Source organism: Scleropages formosus, chromosome 21 (assembly GCF_900964775.1).
Source record: "Scleropages formosus chromosome 21, fSclFor1.1, whole genome shotgun sequence".
Classification (NCBI taxonomy): Eukaryota; Metazoa; Chordata; class Actinopteri; order Osteoglossiformes; family Osteoglossidae; genus Scleropages; species Scleropages formosus.
Genome location: NC_041826.1, coordinates 20,684,496 through 20,696,802, shown reverse-complemented (window position 1 = coordinate 20,696,802; position 12,307 = coordinate 20,684,496). Strand labels below are relative to the sequence as shown.

General features: G+C 49.6%; 3 protein-coding genes across 3 annotated transcripts in view; all 3 read right to left on the bottom strand.

Moving 5' to 3' along the window:
- Positions 1-6,526, bottom strand: part of samtor (S-adenosylmethionine sensor upstream of mTORC1) — a 36,950-nt gene extending 30,424 nt beyond the window's left edge. The window contains exon 1 of the mRNA XM_018730040.2: positions 6,516-6,526. The gene's annotated coding sequence lies outside the window, so the exon portion shown is untranslated. The remainder of the gene's footprint in view (positions 1-6,515) is intronic.
- gpr85 (G protein-coupled receptor 85) lies at positions 1,938-4,897 on the bottom strand. The gene has a single exon (XM_029247167.1). It carries the CDS (start codon positions 4,889-4,891, stop codon positions 3,761-3,763), a length of 1,131 nt encoding a protein of 376 aa, XP_029103000.1. The 5' UTR covers positions 4,892-4,897; the 3' UTR covers positions 1,938-3,760.
- Positions 6,527-9,156: 2,630 nt separating the features above from the next.
- LOC114909271 (small integral membrane protein 30) lies at positions 9,157-9,403 on the bottom strand. The gene has a single exon (XM_029247168.1). It carries the CDS (start codon positions 9,352-9,354, stop codon positions 9,178-9,180), a length of 177 nt encoding a protein of 58 aa, XP_029103001.1. The 5' UTR covers positions 9,355-9,403; the 3' UTR covers positions 9,157-9,177.
- Positions 9,404-12,307: the final 2,904 nt, after the last annotated feature.

Sequence of the window (12,307 nt, the reverse complement as noted above, 5' to 3'; positions counted from 1 at the left end):
GTAACTTCAGGAAACAGGAGAAGCGCATTCTTTTCTCAGTCATTAGGCAAGGTACATTTGTCTGTAGCCCATTTTCTCTCTGGACTTGTTTAGCACGAAAAGCATCACCATGCAACGTTGCGCTTGAACATGCAGTTTGTCCACAGGAAAAACAAATATAAAAAGAGAAATCAGAGAGCGGAGTCCCCGGGTTGCCTCTCAGCCCGCTGCGCTGGGCCTCTTTTCATCAGCCTGGAACACCCAGACGCTGACTTTCCACTTCTCCTCGGATTACCCAACCCGTAGAGATGATGATATTCCGCTTCGTCACGACTCGCGCCTGGACGCGAATGCGACGCAAAGGTACGGTATGTAACGTACCGCCCAAACCCTCAGTAATCCGGCACGCGGACGTACGTTTCGATAAGCGCGAGAACCCGAGTCGAGACCGACATCCACAACGCGTTCTATTTGAGAATTCAAAGTGCCGTCGAGTCGGAATCGGCTTGTACGTTCTCTCTGCGGGTAAGCGAAGCATTTCCAAACGGCATCTCGAGCCCCGGTCAGCGAGGCTGGCGCAGCCAGGTTGTTACCATAAACAGGGTAACAACCCAGCTGCGGCCTGGCTCCCATCTAGTGCACTTACTCTTCCTTTGTGTCAGCAGGGCAGCTCACCTGCTCTTTAAACGGATCGAGATCCCGCCGCACCAACCAAGGAGCACGCGACGCGTCACGAAGGGAGCCGATGTCTTTCGGCCTCATCTATGACTCGACGCCCTCGCATTTCGCGGCGAACAGATTTATTTTCGTCGGGATACGAAGGCATAAGAGCAGTCACGAGACGGGCGGACACAGAGCACACCGATAAATAGTTTGCCATGATATGAAGCGGCATTTTAAGGATTTTAAATAAGCTTTGTGAAGTTTCAATTTCACTGTAGTTTTTTTTTTTTTTTGGGGGGGGGATTTCGTTTTAAAAAAACAGACTGGTACATTCCGGTTAATCTGACGATGAGCTGTGCGGATGTGTCTACGAGAGGAGCGAAAATTCCGTTTGGGCCAATATAGCGACGAAACGCAATCCAATCAGCAAAAAGACGACAATCGAAGACGACAGGCAAAATGGGGATCCGTTGCACGCGCTCAGACGAGATGTTAACGGGAAAATATTGCTCTGGGTTTATAAATAAACATTTCACCATATACACATGGATGAGAATTTCTGGCAGCGAAAAAAAAAAAAAAAAAAAAACCCACAATATCACAACCGTACACTGCTTTGTTTCTAATGTGTGGTCGATTGAATGGAAACCGTGGCAAGTGTGTCAGAAGTGTAGGAGGAGCATTTTAAATCCCGAATTAATCGACACGAAGTTTTCAGTAGCTTGGCCTTGGCTTGGAAACCCAGGAGCTTCAGCTGAGATTGCCTTCAGCAGACATTTGTGGGCCACAGATGTTGTGGATGCGACTTGTCTAATTATTCTACCAACAGACATTATGCAGCGGATTAGAAACAGCAAACTGGGGTGAGAAGTAGCACAGAGGGCTTCGGAATGCCACGTGGAGGAATGTTCACGATCGCATTTTTCACCGTTTCTCGCCCTTCGACCCACGAGAGCACCTCGTGCCGCAAGATACGGATTTCTTGGCGCGAATGAAAAAAAGTAAGATTTTGAAAATGTCAGATTTTATTTTCAAAAAAATGTAAGCAACATATTACACAAGTATCGTTTTGCAAATGCAATCTCACGTCCAACTGTACCACCCATATCCGGACCTTCAAAATGAAAGACTTGCACGCTTACACTCTAACTACCTGTAAATACAAAAAAAAGGAAAAAATAATAAGGAATAAATATCAAAACGGCCACAAGAGAAAAAGTAACTGGAAACAATCAGTAGAGAGCAAATCTACAGAAAGTAAAAACAAGACAGTGTGCCTTTGATACAAGGTTCTTTTTTTTTTTTACTTTTTTTTTTTCTTACAAATTGTGCAATATTCCGTACTAAGGCTCTGGTCTCAACATGAAAAACGTCCAGCGCATAGCAACACCCCCAAGCTCCCGTGTCTGAAGTACACTAGTGCAGGTACGTATGTACACTCGGATGGGAAAGGACACCGGGGCAGGTAAGTAGACTAGTGCGCACACAATACAAACACTAGGGCAGGTACTGAGAGCAATGCAGGTAAAAACCAGCAAGTACAACTGGGCAGGTAAGTGCACTAGTGTTGGTATATATGCCACAGCAGGTAAAGAAGGGTACATACACTACTGCAGGTACACACAGCAGTGCAGGTGCGTACAGAAGGAAAGGTACGTTGAAGTAACTACGTCAGGGTAGGCAATTAAGATCAGCAAAAAGCTAAGGGTAACTACATCCGTTACATCAGGGCCAGTAAGTGCACTACTGGTGCAGGAATGTACTTTAGGACAGGTGAGTGTATGCGAGTACACACAGAGGGGTATGCCGACCGGGCCAGACAAGTACAGTAGGACAGGTAAGGGTTGGCAAGCAGGCTAGGACAGGTAAGTGACATTAGGACATCCGCAAAGGTAAGAACAATAGTAGAAGTAAGTACACTAGTGCAGGTACATACACCAGAGCAGGTAAGTGCACCAGGCCCAGGTAAATGTAGGTAAGTACACTCGGGCAGGTAGGTACACTAGTGCAGACAGCACACTTTACTAAGAATTAGAGCAGCGCTGCTGTGTTGGAGTTCAGAGTGGAAAAGTCTTAAAACAGCCTTGTACTTCTGAGTGTTGCTAAAGAGCTCTTTATACCTACAGTTTTCTCCATAAAAAGAAAAAAAAAAAAAAAAAAAACTATATTATAACCTTTAAGGCAAGAATACCCAGAGCTGTCTCACCAAGACTGTAACTACACTTCTGTCATTTGGTACAGAAATAGACAAATATGATACATTAAACAATTATTCACTGAGGGTTTTTTTTTTTTTTTTCCCGGTTTATTTTGGATTTTTTTTTCGTTTTTCCCCCCAAAATCAAAGTTCTACCTGGACATCATCAGTCTGTTTCCGTACAGAAATTGTAGAGAAAAAATAACGATGTCGGTCAGTCAAAGGGGAAACGTGACTAATAAATTTACAATAAGGAGGTTCTAATTAATGTTGCAGTTTTAACAGCACACAATGTTATCCCTTTAAATCCCCCAAAATAAAAGTAACACTTACATTGATTTTTATTCCTCCCGTGAAGGTGTATTCCAACTGTGTTGGCCACCAAGGACAGGCTTTGCTTTACTCACAGCCAATGAAACGTCTGTTGTGAAATAAAGCATTCGCTGTTCTGATTGACACAGAACACAAAAAGTTGTTCTTTCTATGCAACAAGTGACCACAAAAATCCTCTCTATGTCTCCTCTTTAGTGCAACTTTTAAAAGTGAAACAAATCCAATGATTTCTCAGAGGTATTTGCTAATTTCTTTATTTCTTTTTAACTCACGTTAGTCATTAAATATCCAGCGGATGAAGGGTCAAGCCGTCCGAGTTGGCCTTTTTCTCCTGTTTTTTTTTTTTTCCCCCCCCATGACCTTCCACAGCAATGGTTTACTAGAACATAAACGCAGGGCTTTCTACTGCCTCTACTTAGACATGTCTTCACACCCTCCAAACTCTTCACAATGTCTAAACCGTAATTTTTTTTTTTTCCCCCCCTAGTATTTTGAAGTGAGTGATAACACAGTCCACCTGCTGCCTTCCATAGCGAAGAGGGGAGGAGTAGGGAAAACAACAGAGATCAATAACAGGAATCTAAACCCTCATATAACACAGTAGGGTTCCCTCGGCAACCTGGATTTCCTGCAGTAGAGCAGTGTGGTGCTGAAGCAGCGGCGCAGCTCACGGTTGGAGAAGATGCAGATGAATGGGTTGACTCCGGCCTGGGCAAAGCTCATCCAGACGGCAGCTGTCAGGTAACCCCCAGGCACAGCCAAACCCCTAGCAAACACCCTCCAGTAGCATGCCACCAGGTAGGGTCCCCAAAGGATCAGGAAAAAGAAGGTCATGGCGTAGAACATCCTGCTGATCCTCTTCTCCGTCTTGAACTCGTCCAGCACCAGCAAGCGCCTTCGGCCTGCCGGGTTGGTGTTCTGTCGGATTCCCAGCAAAGTGGGCGGAGTCGGACCCCTCCCGAAGCCAGCCAGCCAATTGGCGGCGGCCTGACCGCTGGCCCCGGGGCCGTGAAAGGTCCAGTTCTGGCTCACGGCCGGCACGAACTGGACGGGCTTCATCTTCCGCCGGTCATGGACAAAGAAGATCAGCTTGAGGTAGACGAGCTGGGTGGCCAGGAGGATGAGGGCCAGGAGCAGCATGAAGCCCAAGGAGTCGTTGGCCCTGAAGGACCGGTGCTGGAACGTGCACTGGTCCTCCTCGCGGATGAAGGAGTAAGTCCCCACGTCCAGCACGGGAGGGAAGGCCATGGCCACCGACAGCGTCCACACCATGCAAATGACGGCTAAGCAGGTCCAGAAGGTGAGCCTCTTCGTGTAGAAGCGGTGGTGGGCGATGGCCAAATAGCGGGTCACGCTGACACAAAACAGCATGAAGGCGGTGTGGAAGCAGGAGAGGACGCCCAGGAAAGCGATCACTTTGCAGGTGAGCGTGCCGTACGTCCACGCCGACCCGTTCTTGACGGACGTGAAGACAAAGGGAAAACAGATAGCGGACCGCAACACGTCTGAAGCGCAGAGGTCTAGGAGAAAGTAATAGGGGGCTCGGTGAAGGCTCTTGTCTTTCACAAGCAGGATAGAGATCAGGAGGTTTCCCACCACGCCAATACCAATAATGAAGCCCAGGGAGGTCAGCTTGAGGAACGTGACAAGAGGAGAGACATTCTGCAAGACGTTGTGGTCACCTGCATGGCTAAAGTTCGCCATAGATAGAAGGATCATAAAGATTATCGCTTCAGTCAAGTTTCATGATCTCGAGGCACGAGGAAAAGACAGATCCATCGGCGCCGGTCTTCGGAAACACCACCCAGCCTGGGAAGCGGTCTCTCTTCTAAGGCATCCTTTGTTCTTTTGTTTCATCGCACCTAAATCCCTGGAAAAAGATGACCCACCAATCAGAATGGTCTCTCACACACACCAAACTGCTTTCATTTATTATGTTGTCGGGCTACATCGGGTGTGCCACAGCTGCATAAAGACGATCATTCTCATCATTTCTCTCCTTTTTTTTTTTCTTTTTTTTTTACGTGCCCCTTTCTGGAGGGTGGCATATTGCATTTAAAATGGTAGAGCCTTAATGCAGGGCGACAGCTCCGACTCGCACCGGCAGCTTCCCGGGCTCAGCAGAAACACCTCCATCCATCCGGCATCGGTCCGGACCGCAATCGCCGCCGCCGTCTGCGCACCAACACGATGTCGACGAACAAACATCCGCGCGTTGTTATACAACGAGTAAAACATTTACATAATCACTTATTCGCGCTGCTGGAAAGGTTGGGATTTTTTTTTTCGCCCCCCCAACCCCCCACCGCCGCCACGCAGAGCCCAATGCGAGCGCAGCGCTGCGCAGGGCTGCGCAGCGCAGCGCAGCGCAGCGCAGACAGAAAATGGGGCTTAACCCGGTTTGATGGCACGGCGGCGGGCTCTGGGTCTCACAGCCAGGCATCCTGCGGGTCTGCGCGCATCCAGCCATGAGACGCGTCTGGAAAACTCCTCCGCTCCCCTCCACGGATAGAATAGATACTGAGAGATACACAGTTTTACCCTGCTCTTACCGTGCTCTGCCTCTGGGATACTCGGCGCCCCGAACAAAAGCAATCCGGGCACAGACCCCTCGGGAGGAGAGCAGAATAAAACTTGCCAGCATAATTTAAAAAAAAAAGAAAAAAAAAAAAAAAACATTCGTCGGTGATAAACGATTCGTCAAGTATTGCTTATTAATTTTTACTTCAGGGTCTCAACTGCATTTACTATTTCACTTGCTCAATTCTTAACAGCGACGCACACACATCATGACATACCACCCCGGTTTCCAAGTACTAATCGCAGTCGAGCATAATGTAGGAAAATAACTGTTCCCTTAATCTTTTATTATTATTATTATTATTATCATCATTGTTAATTTATCGCCCGTACACTCTTTCATTAGATAAAATGAAAAAGAATTATTATAACTGCGAATGAGACTTGAATTTCGTTATGCGACGACGTACATGATGATTATTCTCGTGACGCTGCTGCTCGGTGTCTCAACTAATAAAACGCGGCGCCGAGACGCGCGCGCGGTGACAAAACGTCCATTAAGGCGAACAATTTGTACGCGCGAGGCAGCGACGCACTGACTGCGATTTATGGCACATTTTTTCCCCCCCAAGGCCGACGGATTGAAACGACAGCCCTCATCATGATATTAATTAAAATCATACCTGTTGATTTTCCTCTTCGATTCCCTGGCGGTTTTTTTAATATTTGCAAAAGCCACTTTGCCGGGGGTGGGGGGGGGGGAATGGCAAAAAAAAAAATAAAAAAAAAAAAAGAAGAAAAAAAACCACACACACACACAGACACACACTCACACACACAGCTTGGTTTTGTTGCCCGTTGCCTTTCCTCGCACTGTGAATATACAGTAAACGGTGCGCAGGGCGCATGCGCGCTACTCCTGTTTGTGATCCGAGCCGCGTCTCGTCTCGTGCTACAGCGGCACGCTCTCTCCCGGCAACATCTGCTGCGCGCGGGGGCAGCGGCAGCCCTACATTTCCTCATCAATTATACAGCCGGGCTTGTGTCACCTGGCCGGTCCCTCTCCCTACAAGTGGCCCGAAACGGGGTCAGTTCATTCTCACATCCGCTTATTTGCACAATATACACGGATGTAGATCATTAAAAGCACGTTTTTTCACCTTTCCGTGGGGGGGGGACGACGACGAAGCGGACCTTTTACAGCGATCGTGAATAGAGATGAAGTGAAAGCGAACAGGGAGGGATCACGGGACCGGCGTATGAAAACGGACCCGATTCATCCAGGCGTTGCAATTTTTCATCCACGTGCGCTCCTTCTCCTTCTCCGCAGCGCGAGAGCGATCCTTCCCGTCTCACAGTGCTGCTCCAGCGCTGAGCACCTGTATGGGAGGCCCCTCCTGGCCCACGTGAGCTCAGAGAATCACGCTTTCACGCAATTGCTTTGCAAGTTATAGGATTCGCTTGAAAAGCGCATTACGGAAATCAAGTCGACAGAGGGCTAATCGCAGGTAGGGACAATCCACGCCAGTATGGCAAAACCAAAAGTTCTCATGGGCACCTTTCGGGTGTGGAAGCACCTATAGGGGATGTGAGGGGTACCTGCTGCGTGTGGAAGCACCTGTAGGGGACGTGAGGGGTACCTGCTGGGTGTGGAAGCACCTGTAGGGGACCTGAGGGGTACCTTTCGGGTGTGGAAGCACCTATAGGGGATGTGAGGGGTACCTGCTCGGTATGGAAGCACCTGTAGGGGACGTGAGGGGTACCTGCTGGGTGTGGAAGCACCTGTAGGGGACCTGAGGGGTACCTTTCGGGTGTGGAAGCACCTGTAGGGGACCTGAGGGGTACCTGTCAGGTTTGGAAGCACCTGTAGGTATATGAGGAGTACCTGTCAGGTATACAGGTACATGTCAGGATACAGAAGCACCTGTGGGGCCATGAGGGCTACACGTTGGGATACAGAAGCACATTTAGGGATATGAGGGGTACCTGTCAGGGTATAGAAGCACCTGTAAGGTCATAAGGGGTACACAGTGGGGTACAGAAGAACCTGTAGGAATATGACGGATACCCGTCAGGTGTAGAAGTACCTGTAGATACGGGAGCACCTGTAGGTACACGAGGGGTAACCATCAGGGTACGACAGAACCCATGGGGTATACGGGAAAACTGGTTAACAACAAGGAGCGTATTGTTTGACAGTTGGATTTTGCGAAAGATTTAACAGTTAATAAAAAATTACGAGTGCAGTTTTTTAACAAAAATCATCAGTGCAGTTATATATTTATCAAGGAATTCCAAGAAATGCAAACTTAAATGCCTAGCAGAGCAAATGCTTAACAAGAGGGGAGGAAAAAAAAAAAAAAAAAAAAAAACATCAAGAGAGGCAATGTCGCTAAAAAGCCAGTCCAAGAAGGACCTGTCACAGCTGTCCACGAGGGATGGAATGAAGATCGTGTCCATGAGACTTTTCCAGAAACAACTCATTTCGACGACTAGTCCGGAGCACAGGCGAGCGATGGATTAGAACGTACACCTATTACCTTCATATCAGGTTCCATCGTATGAGTTCATGAAGAGTCCCAAACAGAAAAGTGTCATTAAAGACCATTATTATTTAGGTACAATATTTCAGAGGAAATCAAATCAAATCAAATCAAATCAGCAAGAAAAGGCCCAGTTTGTGTAAATGCAATAAGTTGTCTGTTGCTGCTAAGATGAGAACTGGCAAGAAAGTGCAAAACGCCGCAGTGGGTTTAAGGAGCGGTCAAGAAAGAGAAGAGGCCTTTTACAGGAAATGGAATTACCCGTACAGTGCGCTCGTGCTCGCGCTCTTCAGAGGCGCTATGGACACGCGCACACACACCGCCACGTCTCATCTCCACATGATGGGAGCGCAGTGCGGGCCGTGTTTCGAGGGAAAGATCGTTTCAGCGCGGAGAGTCTCGAGGACAGGTGACGGGTGGGACACGCGGGTCAGTCAGCGGAGGAGGAAGCGAGCGCGAGGCGAATTGGGGGGGGGTGTAAATCGGGTCACCGCGTTCGTCGTAACTCGACAAGACAGAGCCCACGTCCACGGAGCTCCACGCCGTCCCACGATGTGTCCCAATGGCGACGGAGTCCCTCCGTCAGTGTCGTTCGATGGAAACCTCTTCCCCCCCCCCTCTCTGGCTCGTGTCGTGGGTGTGTTCCGCTCGCTGCGTCACGTGGGACGACGTTCATCTTGTTCTTCCCGCTTCCTCCTCCGGTCTCTTCGTGGTCGGGGCATGAAATCCTTTTTCCATTAGGGCTCCGTCTTGGGAGGAGGGGGAGGGTCACCGTGGAGCCCGCGGCGCGGGTGTCTCTCTGCAGCCGGCGCTCCACGGAACACACGCGCGCGCGCGCGCTCCCGCCGCCGCCGCCGCCGGCGCCGCCGGGCCGTAAGCGTAGCATCGAGCGAGGCCGCGGGCGGGGCGCACCGAGTCAGCGCGCTGCTCAGTCACTCACACTCACAGGCGGCCGTCCCTCGACCGGGCGTACCAGCCCAGGCAGGCGCAGAAGCCCAGCACGGCGATGACCACCCCTATGAGCAGAGCCACGGCGTCGCCGCCGTCCAGCGCGTCCGCGCCCGGCACGAGCGAGAGCACGAGCGCCAGTAGCGCGCAGAGCAGCGCGCGGGGAGCCATGTTGTTCCAGCGCCCGTCAGATGACGCGAGTGACGCAGAAGTCAGGTGATCGCGGCGCGCGGCCGGCGGAGGGGTCGGGGAGCGCGCGTGCGCAGCGGCACGCCTCGAGCCCGCGCTCCGTCGCTCCGGCAGGGGAGGCCGCGGCGCGCGCGTTCACGGAGCTTTGCTACTGTCAGCGTTTGTTTGCGTGACGTGGACGCTGAGTAGAGCGGAATGGACTCGACTGGACTGGACTGGATGGGACTGAACTGCACTGGACGTGACAGGACGGAATGGGACTGGACTGGACTGGACGGGATGGGGTGGGACTGGACTGGACGGGATGGGGTGGGACTGGACCAGACTGCACTGCACTGGGCGGGACGGGACCGGACTGCAGTGGACTGGATGGGACTGGACCGGACTGGACCAGATTCGACTAGATTGGACTGCACTGTCTGGACGGGACTGGGGTGGGACTGCACTGCACTGGACGTGACAGGACGGAATGGGACTGGACATGGACTGGACGGGATGGGATGGGGTGGGACTGGACCGGACCGGACTGGACCAGACTGCACTGCACTGCACTGCACTGGGACGGGACTGGACTGCAGTGGACTGGATGGGACTGGACCGGACTGGACCAGATTCGACTAGATTGGACTGCACTGGACGGGACTGGGGTGGGACTGGACCGAACGGGACAGGACTGGACCACCTGTAGCCATTCTAGCAGCGCAGTGCTGCGCCGCCCTCAGCCAGTGGACCGTCGTGATGGCGCCTCCTGGATTTACCATCATTTCAGATTAGGAAGCAGGAGTGTCTGTATTGAACACCCGCACAGATATTTATTCTCTTACATTCTGACACAAAACCTGTCCGGATAAAAACGTGCTTTTAAAGAAATCTCCTCTCGCCACGTGTTCTGCAAACTTTCGAAATGAACGTTCGATGAAGAAGGGGGAAAAGTTCACCCACCTCTTCTGAAACGCCCTCATTTCGCAGAGCTGGAGGTGGCAACTCCATTGAGGGACCTTGTGTGTGTGTGTGTGTGTGTGTGTGTGTGTCTTGTCCAAGGCAACTTGCAGTGTTAAATAATCACCTTCATTATGATTTGCCCATTTTTGCAGCACGGTATTCTTACTGCACCACTTCAGGCTAAGTATCTTGATCAACACAACTGCAGCGAGCGGGATTCGAACCCTAACCTTTCAGGCTGCAAGGTGACATGTCTGATCATTATGCCACTTTACACACTCAGACACTAAACTTATTACCATCTGAAACTCTTTTGTATTCATTCCAGATTATATTTAAATCGCTCGACAGCCTGTTTGTAGCACCTGCGGGGCTGGGGTGACAGTTTTGTTCCTACGGCACAAATCGTTTGAAAAGGTTTATCTGCATTCTGTAAGAGGAGAAAAATATTTTTCAGCGTATTATCGTGTGCTCAGAGGCTACTTTTTTACTCTGGTTAACTTCTTTTTTTACACTGGTTCAGATCTGACGCGCTGTCGCATTTTTTCTCCCTATTTTTGCACGCAGTGATATGAGTTGATCAGCATCAACTTTATGAGAAGTCCAGGAACCCATTATTACGCTGACAAAGCAAGTGTCCGTGAGTTTGCATGTTCTCCCTGTGTCTGTGTGGGTTTCCTCCGGGTGCTCTGGTTTCCCCCCACACTCCAAAGACATGCCGTTCGCGTTTACCCATAGTGTGTGAGCGACAGAAAGCGTGTTCCACTGATGTATGGATGAGTGACGTAGTGTATCTAGCAGTGTAAGACACCGCGGTGAATAATGTGTGTGGGCTGATAACACTACATAGAGTTCACTGGAAGTTGCTTTGGAGAAAAGTATCTGCTAAGTAAATAAATATAATGTGGTGTCACAATATGTGTTCGTGACTCTTGGAGCGAAACACAGGAGCAGCTTGTGTTTTATGTCAGCGTCACATATGTTTTTAATCCATTTGTCAGCAGCATCCATATGGCTTTTCGCAGGAGCTCCCAGAATTTCCGTTTTTTACTGTATTGCCGTCTCATTTGAGGGCTACTGGGAGAATCGGGGATTACATTGTCTTACGACTGCATTGAGCGTGTGTGTTTCGATCATCCTTGGGCTGTTTTTGTGTTCGCTTCATATATAGCCCACGCATTCTGGTTTCTTACTGGGATCTGCTCGTTTTCTGCCACGGCTCTGAAACGATTTTACCTCCTGGGTTTACGGCTTTAAATTCTCATAATGTCTCACGTTAAGTTCCTCAGCGGGGACTTTTGTCCAGAATAACGTACAGCTGACAGGGACGAGAGCGAGTTGCAGTCTCCGAAGAATTCCCTTTCGCGGGGCCGGCGGGGGACCGGCGTTCCAGGGTATCGGCGCGTGTTTCCGAACAGGCGATGACTAATTTTCTCACCCAAACACAGTGACCAGCTTGGCACTTCAGTTGCCTTTGTGACTTGTAGTGACAGAGTCATCTACTGTCTTTAAAACGGAACAAAAAGCATCCGCTGAAAAGACGAATTATATATTGCAAAGAGTTCTTTAGAAGAAGGTGAGAAAAGGGCTGCCTTACATTACATTTATTCATTAACTGATTCTTTTCTCCAAAGTGACTGACAGTGTTAGTCCACCTACAGTTATTTACCCATTTATACAGCTGGGTCATTTTACGGGAGCAATTTTAGGGTAAGTACCTTGCTCGAGGGTGCAATATGTAGAGTTGGGATTCAAACCTGCAACCTTTGGGTCCCAAGGCAAAAGCGCTAGCTACTACAGTACGATCTGTCTGCTTAAAATAAAAGCATCGGTGCTTTTGTTGTGAGTCTTTAAAACTTCTATAACGTTTTTCTTCAGAGTGACATGACTGGTATACCCAGCTGTGACCTTTTTTTTTTTTTTTAACCACGACCTTAATGACAAGGACCTGGCAGCAGTGCGAATGGGTAGTGGTGCACATTTTTACAGCGTA

Excerpts from the sequence above, each read along its gene's own strand:
- LOC114909271 (XM_029247168.1), bottom strand. The coding sequence starts at position 9,354 with ATGGCTCCCCGCGCGCTGCTCTGCGCGCTACTGGCGCTCGTGCTCTCG.
- gpr85 (XM_029247167.1), bottom strand. The coding sequence starts at position 4,891 with ATGATCCTTCTATCTATGGCGAACTTTAGCCATGCAGGTGACCACAAC.